This window comes from Diceros bicornis, chromosome 18 (assembly GCF_020826845.1).
Source record: "Diceros bicornis minor isolate mBicDic1 chromosome 18, mDicBic1.mat.cur, whole genome shotgun sequence".
NCBI classification, from domain to species: Eukaryota; Metazoa; Chordata; class Mammalia; order Perissodactyla; family Rhinocerotidae; genus Diceros; species Diceros bicornis.
The window spans coordinates 60521736-60547957 of NC_080757.1; the positions used below are offsets into that span (position 1 = coordinate 60521736).

The following is a 26222-nucleotide window of genomic DNA, read 5'->3' on the forward strand; positions in this document are numbered from 1 at the left end:
GGGCTTCATTAGAAATGGAAGGAGGGGGCCGGCCCCGTGGCTTAGCGGTTAAGTGCACGCGCTCCACTGCTGGCGGCCCGGGTTCGGATCCCGGGCGCGCACCGACGCACCGCTTCTCTGGCCATGCTGAGGCCGCGTCCCACATACAGCAACTAGAAGGATGTGCAGCTATGACATACAGCTATCTGCTGGGGCTTTGGGAGTAGAAAGAAATAAATAAAATCTTAAAAAAAAAAAAGAAATGGAAGGAGGTGTTTTGTTCCAGGAAGAGAACTCAGCAGAGTGACGGTATAGGTGCTGCACCTCCGAGGGCTGTGAACCCTGAAATCCGTCCCCGCTGTCTCAGGGACAGCTGTGTCCTTGCTCTTATCCAGCAACTGTGATGAAAGTTCGGGGTCTGGGTTCTGTTTTAGTCCATGGCACCTAAATACGGGTGTGGATGTCTGGCCTCCAGAACTGTCCTGAAACCGTATGACTGGGGCTTAAATGAAGAGGTAGGCGCCCACGCTGGCTTTGAGTTTGGGGCCTGCAGCGTCTGCCTGGCGAGTGAACTCCCTGTGGCTCACGAGGACCTGGGACAGAGGGCGATGGGGGCAGGGGAGGTGCTCTGCTCAGTCTCCTCAAGACCCCCCACCTGTCCAGCTCAGAGAGGGGATGTCGGTGCTGGCACACTGCAGCGGGGGCCATGAGTGTGTCTGGGCCCTTCCACCCCAGCGGGGCCTGGCTGAGTCATGCTCTGATCCGGGATGCCCTGTTCTTGGGCACTGACCTCGGGTCTCTCGCACCCTTGACCATGTCTCTCCTGGCCGGGTGTTAGGGTGTCTCTCTACAGCATCTTTGTGGGCAAAGCCTCCACCTGCTGTGTCTTCAAAACGTGCACCAGCCTATGCCGGCTGCCCGGGAGTCCCACAGCCCCATGGGGGCTTGTTGGGTGAGGGCTTAGGTAAGAGAGGCAGGGAAAGGGCCGGAGCTGGTCGGCTCTTATTCTTTTCTGCCCCTGTGGTCACCTGGGGACAGAGCACCCAGCAGAACCCACCTGTCCCTGGGCGGTGGCCTTGCTGCTTTCCAGGTAGGGGTATCTGGCCATAGTCCTGCCCACTCACCAGGTCCAGGGGGCAGAGAGGGCCTCCTGTGGTACCCCAGTCATACCAGGTGGGCCCTGCGCCCTGGTCCTTCTTTCTAGGGGACCGCTCCTGCGGGCTGACCCTTTTGAAGGGGAAGGCAGCACTGCCCCACGCAGACTGTGTGGGGAATGCAAGAGGACAGTTTCCCTCTGTCTTACCTGTTGGGGGTTGACAGCATTGACAGGCAGCCCCTGGCCGTCTCCCTGTTTCTGTGGGTGTGGAGGGGCAGGGTCTCATAGGTGTTCTGCAGCCAGTACCCTGTGATGCTGCCCCAGGGGCCCATGAGGTCCCAGGCAAGAAAGGAGGCTCCTGCTCGTGGGATGCAGGTTCTGCGGCGTCAGAATTGTCTGAAGGAGCTGTCTTTCGTGGAGCTGAGACCCAGCCTGTAGGGTCTTAATGACAACAGCAGATCTCAGGCTGTGGGCAGTGACCTCCGTCCCCGCTGGGAGTTGATAGCAGGGTCTGTGACTTCGGAGGGCCAGCTGGGCCTCCAGAGGGAGGTCCTGTGTCGGGTCTCCTCCCCCCACAATACTCCATTTGCAGGACAGGCTCTTGTGTGTCATCTGAGAGCTGACCCTGCATTCCGTCTGCGATGTTGACAGACAGGAAGAGGCTTCTGGACCAAGACGAGCGGGCTGAGGCATGGCTGAGGCTGGCCTAGAGGATTTCAGACCCGATGTGTTCCTGTCACCTCAGGTGCAGCACATGATGGTCAGATTCTCCAAGCAAAGCTCATTTTCGTTCCCTTGGTACGAGGCTAGTTTCTTCCATTCCTGGCTGGGCCTAAGTTTTGTGCACCATGAAAGCGGGAATCAAAAGCACCAGGACTGTTCAACCCATGGAGATGGGGCATTGGCCTTGCACGTCTCAGACTGGTGGGGGTTCCTTTTTTGAAAGCCATTGTCTGCAGGACGCTTCCTACCCGTCCTGTGCTTTCTCATGGAGTGACATAATCTCACTCCCAGTTGCGCCACATCAATGCCCCTCACGGTGAGTCCAAGTCAGGGCCACAGCCTGCATTCTCCTCTTTGGCTCGTGTGCCCCGGCTCTTTGACGTGAGGCACAGGTTTCCTTCCAGGCCTTTCTGCCCCCACTTGGATTCCTCATGAGGTTCTGCTGGGGACCATGTTAGAGAATTGGAGGTTTCCTTCTTCTGCCTGTTTTCCTGGACTGTCCCCTGGGACAGAGCTCAGCTGGCTACATCACCATCGTCACCTCAGCTGTACTTGGCCGCCCCAGCGCCAGACTTGAGCCAAGTTTGGCTTTTCTTTCATTTGTTTTAAGGAGCACTCCCTTCTGGCAGCAGGTGCCCTCTGGGATGCAGAGCCCTCACGCACTCTTGGGCTGCAGAACAAATGGTGTACGCTTAATTGAAAACAACCTAAATAAAATTTGATAAGTGCCCAATTATAAACTCCTGACTGGATTCTGTAGAAAACAGATTGGAAATTGTAATTATGCTGCTGGCGGCTGCTCCCTGAGGTCCTGCTCCTGAGGCCTCGTCCTTCCTCAGCCTGCAGGGAGGGTCAGGCTCCTGGCACAGCCCAGGTCTCCACAGGGTCACCTGTGTTCCCCAAGGAGGAAGCTGTCCCCAGGCAGCAGGTGCCGGATGTGGGTCCTGGAAATTCAGCTGGCACTGAGCGTTTTGGGTCCCATGAGGAGTCGGGTCCACCTGTGATCAGGTCAGAGTCACTGTGGGAAGCGGTGAGAAGCCCCCCTGGCAGTGATGGCTTTGGCTTGCTTTGAGTGGGTGACTCCCTCCCAGTCTTCTCTGAGAACAGGGAGCCAGGAGAGAGAGTTCTGTACGCTGAGAGAGAGTTGAGTACCTGTCTTCCTGCTGACCGACTCTGCCAGTCTCTTGGCCGGTGCTGGGCTGCGTCTCCTGTGTACACTCAGTGGCTCCCTCCGTCCCCCTCGCAGAGACCCTGTGGTCCCACAGCACCCTGCAGTTTGACTCAAGTAGTTCTGGACTTGAATGGCACACTGTGTTCTTACGGAGAAAAGGAGTCCTCTAGATTGGGACAAAGAAGAATATCAACAAGAAAGGGGGTTAGGTCCAGGCCAGACGGCCTAGGCCCAGGGGAGGCCGGTGTGCACAGTGGTCACTGCATTGGTCCCAGGTCTCGGCAGTCCCCAGTGAAGGAAGTAACCACTCCCTTCTCTCCTCCCTCAGGTGTGACGTATGCAGCCAAAGGCTATTTCGATGCCCTCGTGAAGATGGGTGAGCTGGCCAGCGAGAGCCAGGGCTCCAAAGAACTCGGTAAGATCCCTGTCGCAGCAGAGACCCCCCAGAGGTCCCTCAAGTCGTCCGATGTGCCTGGGTGGGTCTGGGGTCCTGTACTGTGTCTGGTCTTTCTTTGATTTGGGATAATGTTTTTGGGTCAAATAAGGAAAGATTTTATAAAACGGCAGTAATCCTCAGGGCTGGCGAGGGCGTTGAGAAAGTGGAGTGCGCCAGGCAGCCCCAGGGTGCTGCTCGGAGCTCACACTGGCGGATCTGTCTCCCCTGAGAAGCGCTGCTCAGGGATGAGGAGATGGGGCAAATCCATGCTTACGGCTGTTGTGGCAAAACTTGAATGGCTGACACAGGGGAGCCGTGAAAGAAATTGGATTCATGATGGCATTAAACGACATGGGGAAACGTTCCTGGTGTAAAAATGAGTGAAAAAGGGTGCAAACCTATAGAGTGGTGTGACCCAATTTTGTATAAATACTTTGGGCACACACACATCTCATGATGGAGGAAGAGAACCCAGAAGTGTAACAGGTGGAATTCCTGGGATGGATTCTATTCTTTATGCCTTTTGTATGTTTTGCAAGTTTTCTATGGTGAGCTCATGTTGCGTTTATAATCAAAGCACACAGTATGAAATGTGAGAAGCAACTTGAGGCTCTGGGTTGTATTGGCAGGTTTGGGGCTTCGGTGTCTCTGTGTCCATTAGTTCTGGCTCCCAGAAGTGGCCTCTGTCTCAGGCACGCGGTGGCGTTCAGGCAGAGGCCCTGTAAATACAGCTGCCCGCTCTCGCTCGCTCTCCTCCCTTCGTGGTTTCCACTGTCCTGCACCAGAAGTCAGGCCTGTCCACCATGGGGCTTTGCAGTGGCCTCTGCCACTCCCTTGTTTGAGGACATGGAGACCCGAGCCTGTCAGTGGCCCAACCGGCCCCAGTGTCCCAGTCCCGGGTCAGTGCCCTTCCCCGCAGGCCTGCCAGGTGCGTACTGTGTGTGCTGTGATTGCTGCCAAGCAGAGCAACGGCAACGTCCAGATTTCCGTGAGACCAGCGTGAAAACACGGCTGCTGTGTTGACAGACACGACTATGAGAACTTCCTGGGCTGGGAGTAGAGAGCAGGGGACATGGCTGGTGGAACGAATGACCAGGGCCGGACTCCTCATGCAGGCCAGACTCTGCTTGCGTGGATGGCGGGCCTTTGTGAGGTGTCTGAGAGGCGGTGCTGCTCTTCAGCTCTGTGGCTCGAGAGGGAAACCCCGGGGCTCTTGTGAAAGTGGAGCTGACCTGCCCTTGGCAGTCCCGTGAGAGTGTGGAGGGGCTGAGGGGGCCGTGGTGGTCAGACTTGCAGGCCCAGCCCGCATGGCGGTGTGTAGGACGTTTGGGCAAATGGAGGACTGGCCTCCTTTGTGATAAACAGGGCTGTGGACCAGCAGGCTCTGGGCTCCGAGGCCACATCTGGGCCCTGCCCAGTGCTCCTGTGCCTCACCGTCTGGGCCCCCGATGCCCTCAGCGAGAAGTCTGGTGTGGTATGTGAGCCCCGTGTGTTCGCACACGAGCTCCTGTCTGTCTGTGAAGGGGGCATTTTTTTATCATGGTTAATGACATGGTGGCTGTGGGGACCAGGCATGCCTTCTCCACGTGGGCACCCACACATGCAGAAGGGCAGCGAGGGTCTGCCCACTGAAAAATCAAGTCCCTGTGTGGCCCCATAGTGAGGGCGAGCGTGTCTGAAATGGTGGTGATTCTGGGACTTCCTATTGGCGGAGTCACTGGGGGTCGTTGCTACAGCAGGCCTGGTGAGCAGGATGGCCGAAGGGGGCAAGCAGCAAACAGGGAGGGTGCCGTGGAAGAGACGTCCCTTCCCTGCTCTGGGAGCTCGTCAGGGCTCCGGCTTGAATCAGAGAGCTTCCAGTTTGTTCGTGGGGTTTTATCTGGAGTCCATCACCAAATAGGAGTTCCTGCTGTGTGGGTCTGCAGAGGTGGTTGGCGAGATGCCAGCGGAAGGAAGACCGTGTTTCCTCTACTCACAGCTCCTCTGACACCAAATGTGGGGGTTTTCCCACACCAGCCAGCTCTCCAATTCTCTGCAGACGCCAGTGGGTGTCCTCCAGCTCAATTCAGTTCTGACATGTCTACCCAGAGTTGGTGCCGACCCCACAGGTTGAGGGCTCTGTCCCAAAAGACTGCCCCCTGCTGCAGAGACCAATTGCAAGTAGCGAGTCCCCAGTTACTCACATTTCTGTCCAATTGGCTGCAAATCAGGGGTTCTCATGACCCTCTGCTCGAGTTTGATAATTTGCTGGAATGGCTCACAGAAGTCAGTTTTACAGTCAGTTTACATTTACCAGTTTATTACGTAACATAGGGGGTGATAAGGATACAGATGAAGAGCCAGATGAAGAGATACACAGGGCAAGGTCTGGGAGGGTCCCAAGCTCAGGAGCTTCTGTCCCCGTGTCCCCTCCCAACACGTGGATGTGTTCACAGACCTGGAAGCTCTCTGAACCCTGTGGTTTAGGGATTTTTATGGAGGCTTCGTCGTGTGGGCATGATTAATTATCAACTCAACGTCCGCCCCGCCCTGGGGTGGGGCTGAAAGTTCCAACTTCTAATCTTGGTGTGGTATTTCTGGTGCCCTTCCCCTGCCCAAGAGCCCACCCAGGGTCGCCTCATTAGAGCGACTGTCACCCAGGAAATTCCAAGGGATTTAGGAGCTGGGTGTCAGGAACAGGGGGCAAAGACCAATATCTGTTTCTTCTTGTGTCACACCAGCTCTGCTCCGGGAGTTGAATTTTTTCTCTTAGTAACAGCTTTACTGAGACATAATTTAGGTGCCATACTATTCACCCACTGAAAGTGTGCAGTTCAGCGGTTTCTTGTATAGTCACAGAGTTATGCAACCATCACCACGATCTAGTTGGAAAACCTTTTCATCAGCCCAAAAAAGAAACCTCGTACCCATTAAGCAGTCACTCCTCAACCCCCCTCCCCCTCCCGGAAGCCACTAATCTGCTTTCTGTCTCTATGGATTTGCTTTCTGGACATTTCATATAAATGGAATCATACATATGTGACCTTTTGTGTCTGGCTTATTTCGGTTAGCATAAATGTTTTCGAGATCCATCCATGTTGTAGCATGTCGACACTTCATTCCTTTTTATGGCTGAATAATATTCTGTTGTATAGATGGACCACATTTGATTTATCCATTACAGTTGATGGATGTTTGGGTTGTCTCCACCTGCTGACTAGTTTAAGCAGTGCTGCTATGAGCAATCACGTACAGTATTTGTGTGGACGCTTGTTTTCATGTATGTCTGGGAGTGGAACTGCTGGGTCAAATGGCCGGGAGTTGAATTTGTATTAAGGCAACACACAGCCTGGTCTAAAAGTAAGTCGGTTCCTTGGCCCCGCCCCCCCACTTGCCCAAGGCCCACTTCATTGAGGCAGTAACCTACAGCTCTGCGTGTCATTTTCTTGCTTTTTGCTCTCATACGTCTAAATAGGTGAGTTTATGCTGTTCTTTTTAATTTTAGACATTGTCTAATGAATTCTTATTAGAAGATTTGGATTTAGGATTTTTGTATTGTCCCCTTGCCCCATCCAATATAATGATCACAGCTTTTGCTTAAATCGGTACGTAGTGTTTATGTAATGGTGGCATGAATCCCGTTCACAGGTAAGAAACGTACTATCTTACAATTGCTGTCTTTACAGCTGACTGAGGTGTAATGGAAGTGCAGTAACTGTCCATGTCTGAAGTGGACGACGTGATGGGCTTTGATGTGTGTACACACCTGGGAGAGAGTGAACAGCTCCACCACCCCCAGAGTTTCCTGGGTCCCTGAGAAAGCCTCCCTCCCTCTCTCCCCCCCCTGCCCCCGAGCCAGGCACCAGCGATGAGCTTTCTACACTGTAATTTCGTGTGCATCTGCTAGAGTGTCTCTAAACGGAGTCACATGGTGTGTACTGTACTCTTCTTTGTCTGGCTGCTTTTATCTGCATAGTTACTGAGAGATTCACCTACGTGTACATGTGTCAGCAGTCCACAGCACTTTGGTGCCGTTTCTGCTCCGTGGACGTGCCCAGCTGTTTATACATCTTCTGCTGGTGGACTTTGGGTTGTCTCCAGGTTGGGGCTTTTCTAAATTTGCATTTCTCTGATGAACTGGTGGTATTGAGCATCTTTTCATGATAGTTTACCCCACTTCTTGCTGTTCTTTGGGGAAGTGTCTGTCCAAATCTTCCCCCCTTTTTGTTGGTTTTTGTCTTCTTACTATTAAAAGACGAAGTCTCTTACTATTAAGAGAGCGGTAAAAGCTCTCTATATATTCTAGATAGAAGTGCACTGTCAGATACGTGTTTCACAAGTATTTTCTCCCAAACTGGTTTGCCTTTCATTTTTGTGTTTTTAGAAGAACAAAAATGTTTAATTTTAATGAAGTCTAATTGATTTTTTCCTTGAGTTATAGTTCATGGATTTTTGTTATTATTTTGACTCTGATTATGATTTTTATTATGACGAGTTTGTTTTTTCTAGAGTTAATAATTGCCTCACTTCTCATTTGCTTAGTTCTCAGTGTCCTGTCGTTAACTTATTGCCAGCCCTCAACACGCTGGGACTGCACTGCCAGCAGCTTCCCAGTCAATCTGGCTGTTTCTTCTCCTCTTGGAGCTTGTCCTCCTGGAGCCCCTTCCTGCTCTGACGCCTCTGGGCTACCACTTGGCTGTGCATGGGACATCCCTTCTCTGTCCCCGGGACTGTTCTCTGGGTCCTGTTGGCCCCTCATTCAGGGGGGTCATCCTTTGTGAAACATCCTGGTTCCTCAGCAGGTACATGGGAAATATTGTTAGAGCCCATGTCTGTCTGCAGCTGTTTCTCTGCCTGGCACTGATGGCTTAGAATTCCAGGTGGGAGCTGGTCTTCCCTCTGAGTGGAAGGTATCACCTGCTGTCCTCTGATTCCCAGTGTTGTCATCTTCAGTGCCGTTTTGATGCTGATTTTTTTACGTGAGTTTAGTTTTTCCCTCCCCAGAAGCTTTTGAGATCTCTATCCTTGGGTGGGTGTTGTGAAATTTCCTGATACTGTGCCTGTGTGTACTGGGGGGAGGGTCCAAGGAGGACCAGCATTTAAGCTGGGACCCTGGGTGAGGAGGGATGGGGGGCCACCAGGAGGGACGGAGGACAGGAGCAAGGGGTACATCCAAAGGTGTGAGGTGGACAAAAACAAGGCATTTTGGCAGAAATGGGAAAAGTCTGGAGCGGAGGAGGGTGGTAAGGCTGTGAGGGGACAGGGCTGGGAGCAAGCAGGGCCTGGCAGGGCTTCTGGGCTTCAGGCCACACGAGCTTCCGGCAGCTCGGTGTTTGCACTTGGAGTTAGGACTCACCTGAGTTGTCGCCAGCAGCGGGGCCCGCTTGTTGTGGCTGCTGTAGAGGATCCATGAACACACGATAAACACAGCATGTTCTTCTGTTCTCCTTTCCGTTGGCAGTTGGGTTATTCCTGGTGGGTTTTGCTGCTCTGAACAAGCTGGTCCACAGGACCATGACGCTGAGCCCTGCCACAGGGTGACCTCCCCGTGGTTCTGCAGCGTTCCACAGCCGCAGCTTTTGGGAGCACCACTCCACGTACTGCCCAGGGGGTGGTGCCACCCTGTAAGGCCGCCTCTGATGCGGCAGCCCCAGGATCTCCCTCCTGGCCTGCTGTCCTCCTCGGGGACAGGAGTGAACGAGTGGGCTGGTGCCTGGCTTGTGAGGTTTCAGAATGCTCCTGCCTGAATGAGGCCCGGCACAGCTGCCTTCTCTTCTCATGCCACCTTCTACATGGGTGAGCCCCGCCCTGCAGGCCACCCCAACCCCCAGGCAGAGAGGCAGCAGCTCTGGCCGACCTGGTTCTTGGAGAGGAGGGGAAAATCCAAACCAGGACCCAGTGTCTTGGACACCAGTGGACAGATTGTTTTCACTTGGTTATAACTGGGATGTCCTAGGTGCCATTGTACCAGAGGTGGATGATCCAGCCCAGGGGGATGCCAGCCCTGGGCCTGCCCTGCATGGTGACCTGCTGAGACAGGCAAGGTCTTCTGGGCCCTTTTGAGCCTCTCACCTCTGCTCCCTGCTGTGAGTCCCTGGTGGAAATTCAGATTTGGGATCCTTTGCTCTTGGCTGAGTGTGGAGGGGTTTGGGATTCAGTGGTAGATTTTGGCCACTGTCACCATGGAAGAATGTCGTTGGGGTTTTACGTGTTGAGGTCACTTGCTTAGGAAACGTTTTCCTCCCGGTTCCTCAGTTCCTTGGTCTCATTAACTCCGCCGGTGTCTTGTGGGCATCTATATGAGCTCTCCCTCCCCAGAGGCCAGTGAGGACCCTGGGTGTGGGGGCCGTGCTGATTCCCGAATGATCTGAGTCTTGGACGTTCATTGACAGGCTGTTCTGTCTGGTGTGTGGCCCGTGTTTATAGTTGTCTGTTATGTTTGAAAAGAACGTATATTCCCGGATTACAGGTGCAGGGTTCCTAATTATGTTCAAATCTTCAATAATTTCATCTACTCATTAATAAGTGAAAGGGGCATTCATCTTGCTCCCCAGGATGGGGGGCTCGTCGGTTTCTCTGTGTAGCTTTTGCTTTACATGTTTACAGGCTGTGTTATTGAGTGTGTAAACTACACATTATACAGTCATATCTTCCTGATGAGCTGAACTTAATCGTATTAGTGACCTTCTTTGTCCTTAATAATCTCGTTTTTAGTCTGTTGTGTTTGATGTTGACTTTAGTTTCTTCCTCCTGTTGCTGTCCACAGCCCTGGGGAATTGCTCATTTTTGATTACTTTCTCCCCAGCAGACTTTACCCTCTAGGACAGGAAGGAAGAGATGCAGTGTCCCTGCTGTCCCGGGATGAACCAGAGTGCTAGAGGACTGAGTGCCTCCCAGAGAGGTGGAGCTCTGGCCGAGTCTTGGAGGCAGCGTCGGGGGCGCACTGCTCGCACTGACAGTGTCCTAGGCCAGACACCAGGTCCTCTTGACCAGAGATTGTTTTCAGAGACGTAATCTGGATGCCCAGCAAAGCAGGACTTCATTCACCCTCTTGCTGCTGACTTCCTCCCTGGGTCCCTTCTGGGCGTGGCCCCTGGTGGCTGTGGGGTCAGGGATTGCCAGGCAAGCTGTGGCAGAGACCTGGGCCACTCCTTGTTCGTCCTCTTTTTTCTGTTCTGATCCCTTCTCATCTTCCCATTCTTCTTGCCCTTTCGTTCCCTTTAGGTTGGAAGCTTCTGTGGCTCCTGCTCTACTCCCTGGGCTGACAGCCCGTTAGGATGATGTAGGATTCAACTGCGCTGACCCTTGTCTAATTGCTGCAGAAGATGCTGCACCCCCCCCATTCCCCTGCTGAGCCCTGCGCCCTGCAAGAGTGAGGGTCTTGAGCAGCACATGTCCCCCCCACATTAGCCAGACGTGGACTGCTCAGAGGTAAACCCTCAAGTCAGCAGAGTGGAGAGACTTCAGATGCAAGGTTTCCCACTCTGAGTGAGAGCCGTGGCCCCATGTGCTCAAAGCCCAGAGTCGTTTGTGCTTCAAACAAGCAGTCGGGGGCTGCCCCTTTGTTCCTCCCTCTCCTTGTGGAAGGACTCTGCCTTTGTCCCGTTGGTCTCTGTGCTGGGAACGCGTGGCCTCAGGCGCTGCAGCTCCAGACCTCACAAGAGGGAAATCCTCTTATCTTTACTTGGACCTTTTTCCCTGCAGAGAAAAGTCTCTGTGGTTGGCTCTCAGGGTTTGCTTTGATGTGCAGGCTGCTTAGTCAGGGAGTTCCGGAATCTTCTCACAGCCCTTCTAACCCCCTGGCCAGCAGCCACCCACACTTGACTATGTACTAGTTGACTCCAGCCTCTCAGCCCTTCTCCCTCAGTCTCTGTCGAGGCACGCTTCGGTGCCACCCCTGCCCACGGCAGGGTAATTACAGAGGTGGATCCTGCCTCTCTGATCTGACCTGTGTGTACTTGGGGGCGGCTTTTCCAAGGCCCCATTCTGCTTGTCTTCCTCACGGTTTTCTGTGCTTGCTTGGACTGACCAGCAGCTCAGGAGGATGGATGCGTCCGGCCTGAGTCTGAGGCTCCGGGGCAGTCCCTCGTTTGTGCAGACACATGCCTTCCTGGAGGCTGAGGAGCCAGGACAGCGGCCTGAGAGGGTGTGACTGCCCATCTGTGTGCTTATCCACCGATAGACCAGGAGTCCGGGGGATTTGCTAAAATCTGGGAGTGAGCGTCTGTTTCTCCAGCTCCCCACTCTCTCTTGAGCCCCTTGGCAGCGGCAGGCACAGGGAGGGCCCAAGCAGGAGGCTAAAGGCGGAGGGTGGGCAGGCAGCCCCCTTGCTGGCCGCAGCAGGGTGCGCTCGTCTCTCCCTGATCCTCCTGACCACAGGCAGTCAGAAATGCCTGATGGGGGAGCACAGCAGAGAGTGGCGGATATTTCCAGAATGCTCCGACATGGGCTGTGGGGCTGAATGGACTGTCTTCCTCGTCCTCTGTTCCTCTGTCACAGCCATTCAAGAATGGGTCTGGCAGGGAGTCATAGTCTGCATTGACATGCTGGTTGATTTTTTTCCCCAGTGTTGGCTCCTGGGGGTGCCCTGCTCCTGGAGATGCCCTGGTCCCTAGACGTGCCTGCTCCTGAGGGTGCCCTGGTCCTGGGGGTCTCCTGCTCCTGGGATGCCGTGGCTCCTAGGGTGCCCTGCTCCCCGGGGGTGCCCTGGGGCAGGATATCTTGGCTCCTCAGGGTGCCCTGGCTCCTGAAGTGCACTGGCTCCTTGGGGTACCCTGTTTCTGGGGGTTCGCTGGTTCCTTGGGGTGCCCTGCTTCTGGGAGTGCCCTGGGTCCTCAAGGTGTCTTGGCTCTTCTGGGTGCCCTGGTTCCTGGGGTGCACTAGCTCCTTGGGGTACCCTGTTCCTGGGGAGGCCCTGTTCCTGGGGAGGCCCTGCTCCTGGGAGTCTCCACCATGGACGTTGCTCTGGTTCTTTGTGCAGTGGAGGGTGCTGTCCAGTCCACCCCACTGATAGCTGTGCTGTCATCTCCAGTACCCCGAGGGTGCTGCATACCTGAGCACGTTCTGCTCACTGGATGGCTGCCTGCAGCCAGGCCCCTAGCCCTTCTTCCCAAGGTGACTGTGCAAAGAGCCGGCTGAGACCCAGACGGCAGGAGTAGGAGGTGGATGCCCCTGGGCTCCTGATACAGTGTGTGAACGTGGGCAGGTGACTCAGGCGCTCTGTGCTGGAATCACTCATGCAAGAAGAGGGTCACGTCGCCTGCCCTTTGGCCTTCCCTGGCTTTGCAGGGAGGCTAAGGTTCTATAGCTATCTGGAGTGTTCTAGACTTCTCAGGAAGGTGACACTTTGAAGCCGTTGTTGCAGCGAACAGGGCACAGCCTTCTCTGTGCCCTCCGTTTTCCCTGTTCATGGCTGAGCCTGTTCCACCTGGATCCTCTTTCTGGGGCATCCAGTCCATCTGCTTGGCTGAGGGCTGGCGCTGAGCGGCTGTTTTGTTCGGCTCCCACTGTCTCCCAAGGCCTCTGTTGTGTCCTCTGCCTTTGAAGAGGCCGCTTGTTTGTGATCTTGGGGCATGTGTATGCTTGCAGGGCCGCTGGGCCTGCACTTGGGGACCATCTGCCTGCACCCTGCACTGGTGAGAGTGGCAGGAGCTCTGGCTGGGCGTGGCCTGGGGCCGGATGCGGGCTGGTGGGAGGCAGCTCCCCACACCTGAAACTGGGCTGGGTTTGGCCACTGAGTCACTGGATTAAGGTGTGGCCCGAACAGCCCCTGGCATTTGGCTGCTGTCCACACCCGGTTACTAGAGTGAAGAACAGAGGCAAACATTCCCAGGCCCGCCTTGGAGACTCACCCTGTGGGACTCGGGCACATCTTCTCATTCCTGTAGGCATCCACTGACTTTTCCAAGTTGGCATCGTGCTTAGAGGCATGGGGTGGCCCGTCCCTGTGTGCGGTGTTGCTGAATGCAGGGGACCAGCAGAAGGGAACACCCTTGGCTCTGTGACCCCAGGGGTCTTTGAGACTGTTGCCAGATGGCTCCTGTTGGCAGAGGTGGTTCTGAGGCGGTGCACTGGGCTGCCCACCTGGTCGAGGGGCTGCCCACCTGGTCGGGGGGCTGTTCACCTGGTTGGGCTACCCACCTGATCGGGGGGCTGTTCACCTGGTCGGGCTGCCCACCTGGTTGGGGGGCTGTTCACCTGGTCAGGGGGCTGCTCACCTGGTTGGGCTGCTGTGCTCTTGGTGAGGCCAGGGATTTATTGGATGAGTCAAACAGAGCCATCCACAGCTGGCCGGGGAGCTTGAGTATGTCCCAGCCTCCCCTTTAGGCATGTGACAGCAGTCTGTCTGATGTGCCACTTGCTGTCAGACCCTAACAGCAGGACCGCCTTTGACTGCCAATCCTCCCCTCAGACGCCATTTGAAGGCCTTAATTAGACCCGTGCAACGGGAGCTGTGTCGATTTCACACCCCTGAGGGGCCTGACTCAGAGCCCCCACGTCGCCCGACACTGAAGTCCCGTGATTGCCACGGGCCTTCGTGCCAGCCAGCTGTCGGCAGACTGTGTCCCCGTGGCAGCCTGGAGGAAGACTCCTTGCCCGCAACCTGCCTTCACCTCTCCTCCCAGCTAATAACACCAAGGCCCCCCCACTATTTCTCCTGCCCCTACCCCGACTATAGCACATGGAGGTGGGGGTCCCCCTTGGACAACAACCAGAAGAGGTAGCTGGTGCACAGACAGTCACCAGAACCCCAGGAATAAAGACCGTGCTCTCCTAGCCTTCCACAGGCAGTATTGATCTGTCAGGACTTGACACAAGACAGCTTTTTTGCAGAGTCTCTGTCTTCGTGCTCAGCTTTGTGTGAACACTAAATAAATTGAAGCTAGCCAGGGGGCAAGCAGGACAGCCTCATCTGTCTTGGTCTGCATTCACTTCGCCTAGCTTGGCAGCCTAGGCCCCGGGGCTGAGCACGGGAGGTCGGGGGCAGGGGAGGGGGGTTGCCTTCTCAGGGCCCCCAGGGCTCGATGACCAATGTGGAGGGCCGGGGGCCTCCAGCATACCAGCTTGCCTCCCCCACATGAGAGCTTTATGGTGCCAGATTGTTGAGCCTTTGTCAGGAGAGATTAATAAACGTCTCAGTTGGACTTGCGTGTTCTTGGGGCAGCTCTGGTGATAGCAGGAGACAACTCAGCGTGCTTTCATGTTTCCTTGACATCCAAGGGCCCACTCTGGGGCAGGAATATCGATGAGGAACAGCAATGCGTGGCTGGTTCTCGTCCCGAGGACAGGTTGGTGATCGCAGGGCCTCTGGCCTGGTTACGCCTGGGGTTCCTGCCTGGGAGGAGGCGAAGAGGAGTATTCAGCCCTGGTTCCAACCTGAGCCCGGTTCCCGGTGGTGACATGGGGCTGGATGGGGTCTGTGAGGACCTATCCCAGGTCCTGGAATGTAGCAGGAGGCCTCTGAGGCTTTTTCAACCTGTTCCTGCAGCAGCATGCCTGCTGGGCCCGGAGCCCAGGAGCACTGAGCATGAAGGCTCCAGGGAGGACTGCTTTCCCACCACGGCCAGTCTGGCCCCGAGCGCCTGGGTGGCCCCCAATCCCGTGACCCCCCTGTGTCTCCCCCCAATTGAGGCACCCCTGACTGTGTGTACCGTGTTCTCTGTGCTGTCGGCAGTCCTCCCAGTAAGAGTGTGTGAGGAGGAGAGCAGCTCACTTATTTAGCCTCAAGCAGGAGGTAGCCAGGAGCCAGCCACTATGAAGTGTGGCCTCCACATGGCAGTGGCCACAGGGAGAGCTCAGGTGCTGGCTCAAGATCCTCCGTGGCAGGTCTCCGACCATCCCAAGGGGTGCCAGTCCCTGGAGTCCCTGGCGTTGGTGGGAGGGCAGGCACATCAGAGGGATGGTTGACGCTCTGACTGCAGCAGCCTGCTGTGCTGATGACCCGTTCTTTCTGAGCGGCCTCTGTTCCTCTTTGAGTGTCGAAAGAATTAGAGCAAGTTGGTGCCTGAGAAACCATCCCCAAGGGAGCTGGTGTCTACTTGGACAGTTAATCAGGGAGCATGAATGGGCAGGGTTAATGGAGAGCCACCATCACTTACTGTCGCTTGTGGTTCTCAAATTGCACTTGGTAAGGAGCTGAGCAGCAGGGCCTCCCCATGGCCTGAGGCCTCACGGGGCTGCTCTGAGCTGGGGAGGGGTTCTGTGTGGCTTCTTGTCCCTGGAGAGGGGCCACGCTGTGGGGGGAGTATCTGTGCACCTTCAAGAATGGAGCAAGATCTACACACCTTCATGCCTTGGGCCTGGGTCTCCTGCCCCCGCTGAGATCCAGGTGGCCTCCCGTGGCCGTGGTGGGGTGTGCTCCACTAGGTGCACAGGTGCCTCTCAGCCACTCATGTCTTGCCTCTGGGTAGAAATATAGGAAAAAAAACTCCCCTACTCTGTTCACACCTTACCTTTCCTTGCAAATTGCATTAAGCAGAAGAAAAAACGGCGTTTTATAAATCAGCGAGGCTGGTGGGTGGAGGGTCTGCTGGAGACAAGTCCCACCGACAAGTAAGATGGGAGACAGGTGCAGGGGACCATCGGTGTTCCCACTGTCTCCCCGCAGCGACAGTGAGTGTCTCGCCGTGCTTGTTGCCTGCTGCTGCTGTGGGAGCCCGGCCCAGCTTGCCTGGCCTGTGTGGAGAAGACATCAGATTGACTCAAAGTCCCCGCCAAGCCCTGCGTCCATCTCTGTGTGTTGCCCAGGGCTCAGTCCACTGCTTCACATTTTCCTGTCAACAAGTCCCTTTGAAGCATCCCCCAGTCACCCTGGACAGACAGCCTGGGAACCCCAAGCCCCCGCCGTGTGACTGCGGATGCCTGAGAGCATGCGGATCGCCCTAGGACCGCATCCAAATGCAGATTTGACTCCAGAACGCCCGGTGCGGGGCCTGGAGTTTTGAGACCTGAACAGGCTCCCAGGTGTGGCCAACACCAAGCCAGGACCTGACCCAGAGCGGGTGGGGGTGGAGGCTCCCGACAGTAAGGAGAGGGGAAGGAGGCCAGCTGGATGGGCGGGGACCACATGTGGTCAGCTCCTCCTCTCCCTGGTTCCACAAAGCCCCCGTGCCCAGGCACCGACTGTTGATACAGCGTTGACACTAAGGGAGTTTCTGGTCTTGTTCTGTCTCAGAACAGCACATCGGTGAGGATTGCTGTCTGCTGTCATCACCATGGCAGCACAGCCATCGATTTTCTTAGTTACTCTCCCAGCCACCTTCCATTTTTGCCCTTTTTGTGGGTGTGAGAAGAACCCTACTTCTCCCAGGGAGAAGCTGGTGGCTTCGAGGCCGAGAGAGGACGGTGGGGTTGGTAGCTGATCCCAGAGGGGGGTCCCTCGGCACTGTCTGAGTTCTGTGTCCTGTTCTGGTGGCTCTGATGGCGTGACGCCCCCGCAGCCCCCTCAGCTGTCTGCCTTTCCCGTAATGAGAGCTCTATATTCGTGCCGTGTTCAGGCGTATGCTAATTAGCTCTCGGAGGTGCCTTTCTACTAGGGAAGCCACCAGGATAATTGCGCGTTATGGATATTTGCTTCAGAAGGCTCCAGAAGGTGATGTGCGCTCCCAGCCAAGTTTGAGCAGCTGACCCCTTGGCTCGGAGCCCCTCTGCCACCAGCAGGGAACAGGAGCTCTGCCCCCTCCTGAAATGACAGATACCAGAGAAACAAATGTTTTGGTGCCCTTGGTGGGCACTGGTGCCCAAAAGGAATGCCCTGACCACTCAGCATCGACAGCTCTTCCTGCTGGCCAGGTTCCAGTCTGGCTCCAGGAAGACATGGTAGGAGGTCAAGTTATCGAAAGAAGGCCAGATGCCTTCTCTGCGCCCTCCAGCACCATCTGGGGCTGCTGAGGACTCTTCCAGCACATGGCTCTGCCCCACAGGGGGTGGAAAACACCAGCGAATCCCGCCCACCCCAACACGGCACACACATGCACGTGCAGAGACCAGTCTTATGGCTGCAAAGTCACAGCTGTGCTGGTCTCATCTTCGCTTCTCCCAGGCTGTTCATCTGATACTCAGGGTCAGTACCCGGGCAAGGTTGGGGCTCCCGGCACGCCTGTGGCTGCCATGGTCCTCACCGTGGTCCTTACCTGCAGCTCCACTTCATAGACCCGAAAGGAGGGGCCGGCCAAGTTATGGGTTCCACTGGCCCAAGGGCGGCCGGCACTCCCTTCTCCCGAGGCTCCCACCCCAAAGGCCCACCAAGGTGCACACCCTCACCCTCCCAGGCGCTGTGGGCTCCTCCAGCAAGGTGGTGTGGCCCTGCCCTGGCTGGACCTACCTTGATCAGGGAGCAAGAGGGGTTCCCCCGGCACCCCTATGACCATGCCTCGTGGTCTCGTAAGTTCTCAGAGTCCCATCGACATCCTCCTGCTTTGTGTGACACCCACACTTGTCAGTCTGGCCTCAGCACCAAGAAGCATTGGCCTCCCTGATCTGCCAGCACGAACACTCTGTTCCCAATCCCACCCGGACCACAGCCTCGGGGGCACCCCAGCCTGGTGTTTCCATGAACCTTCAGCCCCTGCCTGGCATATGGGCATGCAGGCAGAGAAGGGACCACTCTCTCTCAGAGAGAGTGCCAGAACCCCGGGGTCTGGGAGGGCTTCGACCTTTGTGGGTACAACTGACATCCCTGGGCCCACCCTGCCACCTGAGACGTCTTCACTTCTGGCCATCTTGGGGTACGGCCTCCCCCGGACCAGTCACAGTTTTGCCTCCGGGAGGGAGTAATATCAGCCACTTTGGAGTTGGGGTGGGGGCCTCAGCAGATGGCACATATCTCCTCCCAAACCTGCTTTGATGGCCTCCTGTCCCCTGCGGGGGTGGGGGGGCGGCTGGTGTGTGCAGACTGTCCTCCAGTGCGCCATTCCGACTGCTCCTGGAGGCCCATCTGGGCTGGGAGAGTCTGGCTGGGGGTGCCTGTGTCATGGGGTGACTGGGATTTGCTGGGCGTGGGCAAGCAGGTTATGGGATTCGCATTTAGGGCTTGCAGGCAGCCCCGCGGAACCCGAGCCCTCAGAGGTGATGGGGCTGGACTCAGGGCCCCAGGGACCAAGTGCCAAGAGCCAGGGCTCACGCGTGGGTGGGGACTCAGAGCACGGGCCTTCAGCGCTGGATGCCCCCATTCTTCCAGCACATTTTCAGATCCCGTCCTGGAAGCCAAGTGCTTTCTGTGAGCACCTAGCGTCATGTGAGAGTGCTGGGTGTTCCGCAGGTCTGGGCAGCTGGGCAGCCAGACTCTCGTCATTGTCTCCCACATTGTAATGCTCCTGAAGATGCCCCCCTTTCTCACAGCATCGGCTCCCCCTGCACCCCGACACCATGCCTTCATGGGCAGCTCCCCTGGGCTCTTGTCCTCAGGGCCCTGTGCAGTCTCTCATCTCTACGGCCTGGGTCAGAGACGAGCATGACCATCTCATGACCAAGGACACAGGTGTGCAGGTGGGCATGGCGAGGCAGACACCTGGTGCTCGGGACCCCCAGCACTGGGGACGCCTGCCCAGGCCTGATTTTGTCAGCAGGGATGAAGGGCATCAGGGGATGGAAGTAAAGTGGGCACTGGTGGTGCCCACCCCTTGACCACCAGTGGGTGGCTGCCCTCCTGCAGGCACAGGGCCTGGCTCCACAGGCACACTGAACGCATCTGTGCGCTGAGGCTCTTCCTGTCTTTTTGCCCATTTTTCTTAACTGCTTCACCCACCATCCTTTTGCTTAGAGGAGGAGAGTGTGCGTGGAGGGGCCGCTGACATCAGGGTGGCGCTGCGCCCAGATTCCTGGCTGTCATTGTCACATTACGAATGGAGGCAAACGCTTGCCTGGCCCTTTCTCTGGGCAGGGACTGTGACATGTGCCTCACTGGCCTGATCCCCCAAATCGAGAGATGCATGGTCTTACTGATTTAACCTTGGTACAAGGGACAAACATCCACACTTAACCAATGAGAAAATTAAGTCAGCCCAGGAGCTACCGTCCCAAGCCCTTTCCCCACAGACCCCTGCACTGTTGGGACCAGTCACACCACCAGGAGCCCCCGGATGGACATCTTCTGGCTGGTGGACAGGAGTCAGAGCAGAGCCTGGTCTCTGCCCCCGGGGTTGGCCCGCTCTGTGTGGCAGTGGGTTCCAGAGACCCTGGTTGTTGAAGGCCCCTCCATAAGTGGTGTTGGACTCTCTCTCGGTGCCCCACACTCCTCACCCCTCCCCCAGCCAAGGCTCAGCCCGCCTGCTGTTCCTTCAGAGATTGAAACTGCCTTCTCCAGGCTCCTTGACCTGGGGTCCCCAGCTTCCTCCTGGTTTCTTGGGTTAATCATGTGTTAGAAGTTTCACCACTGGGTTGCCCTCCAGACACCGATCTTGGAGACGATGCTCCCTTTGGTGGTCATGGTGTTCCGAGGGCCTGGTCTTCCACGGAGCACACCCAGCCCTGAGGTCTGGCATCTGGCCCCTTAGCTGCTTCGTCCTGCGTCAAGTGGCTCACCTCCACCGTGGGGTCAGCTCAGGCCGCTGGGCTTCTTCGAGGGAGTCATCGCCAGGCCAGTCTTCTCCAGCCTGTATTGCTTTGGCAGAAATGTCTTCTTTTTTAAGCCTAAACAGGGTGTTAAATCCTTGTGAAATGGCATCCTCACTCCTTTGGAATTAGGAGTCCAGCGTTATGCCCTGGAGCGGCAGGCCCTCAGGTGGAATCTGGTCCACACTCCACTTTCACAGGTAAGGATGGGAGCTGCACAGATCTGCTGGGTGCTGGTGTGTGCATGGCCAAACCCTAGGGCCCAAGTCCCGCTTCTCCACTTCATCTTTTTCAGTCTCCCAGATTCATGCTCCCTTTCAGCTTCTTGTCATTCGTAGCTTACAAGAACACGTATTTTCTGTGGGAGAAAAAAAAAAGCCTGCATTTTTAAAATGTCAATGTTGTGGAAGACACAACGCGAGAGGACTCTTCTAGATTAAAGAGACTAAAGACACCCGACACCGAGGAGGAAAGATAAGAATTCTGGTGCCCTAAACATTAATTCCTCGTAACCCACATTTAGGCCTCTTTGTGATTTATTTGTTCCAAATAGGTTCCAAATTATGAAGCATCATTCAAATAAACAGAATGCTGACTTATTAAAATGAGAGAGAGACTAAAGAGATGTGAGATCCGGGGTGGGAGAGGAGCTCATAGATGGCATGTTGGGGCGTCCTGGGACACTGGTGTGCACTGTTGATTGGAATAGGGTCTGTATCAGTGGTTGCTGTCTGAGCGTCAGGATGGCCATGTGCTGATGTGGCAAAAGGTCCGTGCTCTTCCAGCACACAAGCTGATGTGTTGGGGGGCCATGTCGTGATGCTTGCTATTAAATCTCAAATGGTTCAGGAACAAAGTGTGTGCATGTGCACGTGTGTACATACGTGTCAGAGAGAGTTAAAACAAGTGTGTGTGTGTACATATGTGTCAGAGAGAGCTAAAACAAGTGTGCATGTGTACACACGTGTCAGAGAGAGCTAAAACAAGTGTGTGTGTGTACATATGTGTCAGAGAGAGCTGAAGCAAGTGTGTGTACATACATGTCAGAGCTGAAGCAAGTGTGTGTACATACATGTCAGAGCTGAAGCAAGTGTGTGTACATACGTGTCAGAGCTGAAGCAAGTGTGTGTGTGCATACGTGTCAGAGAAAGAGCTGAAGCAAGAGTGCGTGTGTGTGTGTACATACATGTCAGAAAAAGAGCTAAAGCAAGCGTGGCAAATGCTGACGACTAGGAACCTAGTTGACAGGTGAACAGGTATTCGCAGTATTATTATTGCAACTTTTCCGAGGGTTTGGAAGGTTGTGCTGGGAGGAGAGTGTATTCTGTCTTCTTCTGAGCCACAGAAAAGAACAGACTTGGCAAAGCCATGACTCACGGCCCTTTTGATCTCCCAGCGATTCCCACCATGTTCACCTAGGGCCAGTGATGAAACCTCTGGGTGTGGCTGTAGAACTGGATTCAGAGCCATCCCCAGACCATCCTCCAGCCACATTTGAGTCCTTGTCACGGCAGCATTTGGTGTTATGGGAGACTGCCTCGTGCCTTGTTGAGTTCAAGTGGGAGGTGGGTTTGCACCTGTGCTGGTCTAGGGCTTGGAGAAGCAATGAGATGGGTGCCGCCAGCCCCTGCCCGTGGTCTCTGCGCCACATGGTGGCCACGGGGATCCTTTGAACGCTGAAGCAGGTCGTGCTCTCGCCCCCACCTCGCACCTCTCTTCGCCTCCTTGTCTGCTTCCAGCCTCACTGGCCTTCTCACTCTTCTGTGAGCACACTTTACCCCTGGCTTGTGTCCTCCCGGCCCACTATCTGGGCAGTCTCCTTCCTGATTCTGCCTGGTCTGCTTGCTCTTCTCTCTGCCTCATTTTTCTCCACCTGGTGCATCATTTGTTTGTCTTCCTCTCTCGGGAGAGTGTGCAGATGCCATGAAGGCAAGGCCCCTGGTTACAACACCTGGAATGGCACCTGGCACATAGGTGCTCGCTAAACAGTTGGGGCCTGGCTGCAGTCAGCATCGTGAGGATGGAACATGAGCAGGTGCCCTAGGCTGGGAGCTGGTCACCTTCATCTGGGTAGTGGCTCTTGCACCAAGATACTAGCTGGTGATTTCTACTGTCTGTACCTTTTAAAAATCTGGTACGTGTAATTTTCTTTAGTCTTCTGGAATCTTGTATGTTTTCCCAAAGAACCCAGTTTGGGGGAAACATTTGAATGAGATGTCGTCTGTGTCATCCTATGTCCCTGAACGTGTGTAAAGCGATTGAAGATGTCCCACCATCTCCCACCCTCTGCCACTCCTCTGTGTTGTCTTTCTGGAAGTTCCGAAAGCACCGGGGGATGAGCGTCTGATCCTTCTCTGCCGTCTGCTCCTGGGATGCAGCCCTGTCCTGGGGGGGCGCTGCCTTCTTGTGCTCCTGACCTTGTCTGGAACTCTGAGCCAGAGTGGCTCTGCACCTTGGCCTCTCGACAACCTTCCTCTGAGCTTTGGTCCAGCTCCTGCTTCTGTGCCTGGTGCTTGCCCTGCCTGGCCGCCCTCCCTGGTGTCGCCCTCCTTCTCCTGGCCCTCCCTTATCTTTAGTCATGCCCTGTACGTTCTGAGCGTGTCGCCACACTCCTGCATGCTCTCATTTCTGCCTTCTCCTGAGTTGGGATCGCTGCGGTTGGAAGGGCGGCGTTTGTTTAATTCTTTGCTGTCCTCGTGCCTGCTTCTCCTCAGTGGCTATCTTCGGTCCCCAGGTAATTGTCTTGGCTGGTTCCGGGCTCCATGTGGGCCGGGCCCCTTCACGCTTGTCCTGGCCCCGAGGTTCTTGGCAGGATCTGTGCACATTTTTGAGCGTCTGTTGGGAATTTTTCTGGAGCAGTGGTGAAATACACTGCTTAAGGAAGAAAAGCAGAAACAACTGAGCCCTGGTGTTCCCTCTTGCTCGTGATCCCAAGGGTTGGCAGAAGCCCGCCCTGCTCAGGGGCCAGCGAGTCAGAGGCTCCCCTGAGAATGGCCCCCACCCTCCTCAAGCTCGCCTGCTGGGCTCTGCTGGGAGGAATGGTGAGTCACCCAGACCTGCTGGGGAGGCAGGCTCCTTCTTGGGGAATCACTTCCCATTGTTATCTGTAGCTTCACTGGTGGGATTCCTTTTTTATCTTCCCAGGGGATTCAGACTACCCCGGGACAAGGGGCGGTACCCATGGAGATGGCGGGTGGGCACCTGAGAAGGGCTGCTGACTCCAGCTCCTTCCTGGCACTGGAGGGCTCAGGCTACATCAGGAGGGACCTCGAGAGGGCCTGGCAGCTCTGGAGTTCTGAGGCTCTGACCCCCCAAAATGGTCACGGTGCTGGCAGAGTGACCCCCAGTTTGCTCGGCTCCCCTAGGGTCTGCTGGCCAGTGGACTGTTTTGCTCTAAGCAGATGGGAAAACCTCAAAACGTGTATTGTGAAGACTAATCATACACAAATAGAGTTTAGGGCTATCATAAAATAAAACTGCTTCCTGAAGAGAGCCACACATCGTAGCAGTACTACGCATAATCACCCCAAAGTGGAAATACCCAGTGTCCATGGACGGACGGCTGGAGAAACAGAAGATGGTCCATCCATATGCTGGAATACCATTCAGCTGTAAAAGGGAATGCAGTGCTGGCACATGCTACGGATGAATCTCAAAAACATGCTCAGTGAAAGAAGCCAGGTGCAAAAGGGCATATAGTATGTGATTCTGTGTATGTGAAATGTCGAGACAGGCAAATCCATAGAGACAGAAAGTGGAATAGTGGTTGCCAGAGGCTAGAGGGAGTGGGGAGTGACTGCTAGTGGGGACAGGGTTTCTCTTTGGAGTGATGGAATATTCTGGAACTAGGAGTGGTGGTTGCTCCACATCATGAATGTGCTCGAGGACAGAGAGTTACCTCTTGGGGGGTGAAGGGGGGCTATGCACATCCAGCAGCTCCCTGTCCAGCCACCCTGGCTCCAGTGCTGTGTCCTTCCTGGGGGCCATGCGCTGGGGCCAGGCGCTGCTCCTCCCTGCTGGAAGAGATCACTTCCTTCTGCCTCTGTCACCCAGAGTTGGGCCACCACTCTAGGAGACAGCGGCCCGAGCCTGACTCCCAAGGCCACCCGGCCTCTCTGTAGCTGTGCATGGACCCACCGGTCTGCAGGATTCTCGGGCTCCCAGGTCACAGTCGGTTGTATGGAGCAAATGTGGTGGTGACCATATCGCCACCGTTGTGGTGACCGTTGTCCTCTGTTAGCCACATGAGACAAAACTGGCCTGTGTCTGGCCAGACGTTTCTTGCACGTTTCACTCACCACCCACCGTGGGCTGTGCTGGAGGAGGGGGCAGGAGGTGATGGGCACGTCCCGTGTGTCAGTGAGGAAGCGCAGCGCGTGTGCCTGTGTGTGTGCATGTGTTGTGTGTGTGTCTTTGTGTGCATGTGTGTGGTGTGTGCAGGTACCTACGTGTGTGTGCATGTGTGTGCATGTGTTGTGGGTGTGCCCGTGTGTGTGTGCATGTATCTGTGTGCATGTGCACGTGTGTGTGTGTGTGTGCTGGCTGCCCCACCCCTGCTCGTCCCCTGGGGGAGGGGCATTACTACATAGACTGAGTTCCACTCTTGACCTAAAGACGTGAGGCTGCCATGTCAGAGGTTACTGAGAGTAACAGAAGTTTTAAAACTCAGAGCTGAAGGGTGTGCAGCCGGAAATGATTCAGCGCTGCCCTGGTGCTTCATTGCAGGGTAAACACTTGGTGGGAGGGTTGGAGAGGGTCTGGCCTCGTTTTCAGATGTGACCTTGGTTTTGACGTGGTTTTGTCTTGGTTGAAGCCTTGTGGTGCTGACTTGTGCCCATGTCTTCTGTTCCTTCTCCTGATGGCCCTCACCCCTTCCTCATTCCCAAGCCCTCTTCTAAGGCGCAGCCACCAGGTTCCAGGGTTTGCTGACTCACTCTCCCCAGGTGTGGCGGGGGCTGCCCTCCCACTGCCACTCCCTCTGTTGGCACTCACCTGAGCCCTGGCAGTCCCGTTGTGGGGGCAGCTCTCGGTGCTGAGTTATCCTGGCTCACTGGCTGTTTGCTCTGCAAGACTGGGTCTGAGCTTCTGTGTTAAACCTGATTTTCGGAGTTCAGGGCCCACCTATGCTGTGGACCCGGGACCCGGATTCCCAGGGGCCTGTGGCATCTGCACTCAGAGAGGCCGGGTACCTGGGAAGGTGTGCCCACCTCATGCTGTCCCTTGAGCACGGGAGAAAGGATGGGAAGGTCACAGAGCCCAAGAATGAGACGAGGCTGTCACTGGCTCACTGGCTCTGAGAACCTTCATTTGTCCTCCTCCCAAGACAAGTGACTGTTACCGCTGATGCCTGAGATTCCCATTGTAGTTCGGGGAGCCTGGTTTGGGGCATAGCCTTGTCCCCGTGGTGGGGGTGACCATCCCCTAAAGCCTGCCCACTGCACCCCGCAGCACTCCGGGGCTCCAGTGCCTGAGGGCTTGCACACACTTGTACCTCCACTTGGCACATTTCATGTGCCTATGGCTTCCCACAGCTTAAAATGCACTGTGTGGGCTGGTTTGTGCAGCCACCGGCTTGCAGCTTAGAGCCCTGTGCACACTTTGGCTGTGCGTCCCCTGATGTGTGCACCAACAACACGACCTTCGGCCTCGGGGGACAGGTGGAGCTCTGAGGGTGGGGGCTCCAGCTGGGTGGAGACGCTGGTGCAGTGGCCAGAATTCCTTGAGAAGCTTCACATACTTTTTTTTTGGCATCAGGAATTCCTTTTCTAAAGGATTTGCTGTTTGTTGTTCTTGTTTTCAAATGTTCTTGAACTATTGGTATGCAGCCTTTTAAGGAAATATGCATTTTCGACTTGATCTTGACATTAACTTACAATTATGTTCTGAGGCCTAAAGGGTATAGCCGATGGCGTGGGCGCTGCCCCTGTGGGGAGACTTTGCTGGTGCCCGGCTGTCTTGGCGGCATGATGGACCGTGCGTGACCACCGCCACTGAGCTAGCTTCACATCTTATTTATGGACTTGATACCCCTCGCAAGGGCCGGTGGGGGCAGAGCGTGGGTGTGTGAGGTGGTGCCCACAGGCTGAGGACTGGGGCTGCTACCCCCCCACCAGCCAGACCTCGTGCTGTGCGGGCACCACCACCCCTTTGGCCTCTGTGTAACCAGTTCCTAGATGCCCAGGTCCCTGAGAGTTCCCGCCAGAGGAAGAACCTTGTGTCATGTGAACACAAATGAGACCTCAGGTGGCTTCTAGACCTCAGGTGTTCCTCCTGGGAAATTTACAGAA

The 26222-nt window shown here is 55.6% G+C and overlaps 1 protein-coding gene across 9 annotated transcripts in view; it reads left to right on the plus strand.

The window, feature by feature from the left end:
• The window catches only part of BAIAP2 (BAR/IMD domain containing adaptor protein 2), a 77671-nt gene that overhangs the window by 16722 nt on the left and 34727 nt on the right, over window positions 1–26222 (plus strand). For all 9 annotated transcript variants that reach the window (XR_009222764.1, XM_058561837.1, XM_058561832.1 and 6 more), the window contains exon 3: window positions 3298–3384. Coding sequence is in view for 8 of the 9 variants with exons in the window: in XM_058561837.1 (XP_058417820.1) it covers window positions 3298–3384 (87 nt within the window). In the remaining variant the exon portion in view is untranslated. The remainder of the gene's footprint in view (window positions 1–3297; window positions 3385–26222) is intronic.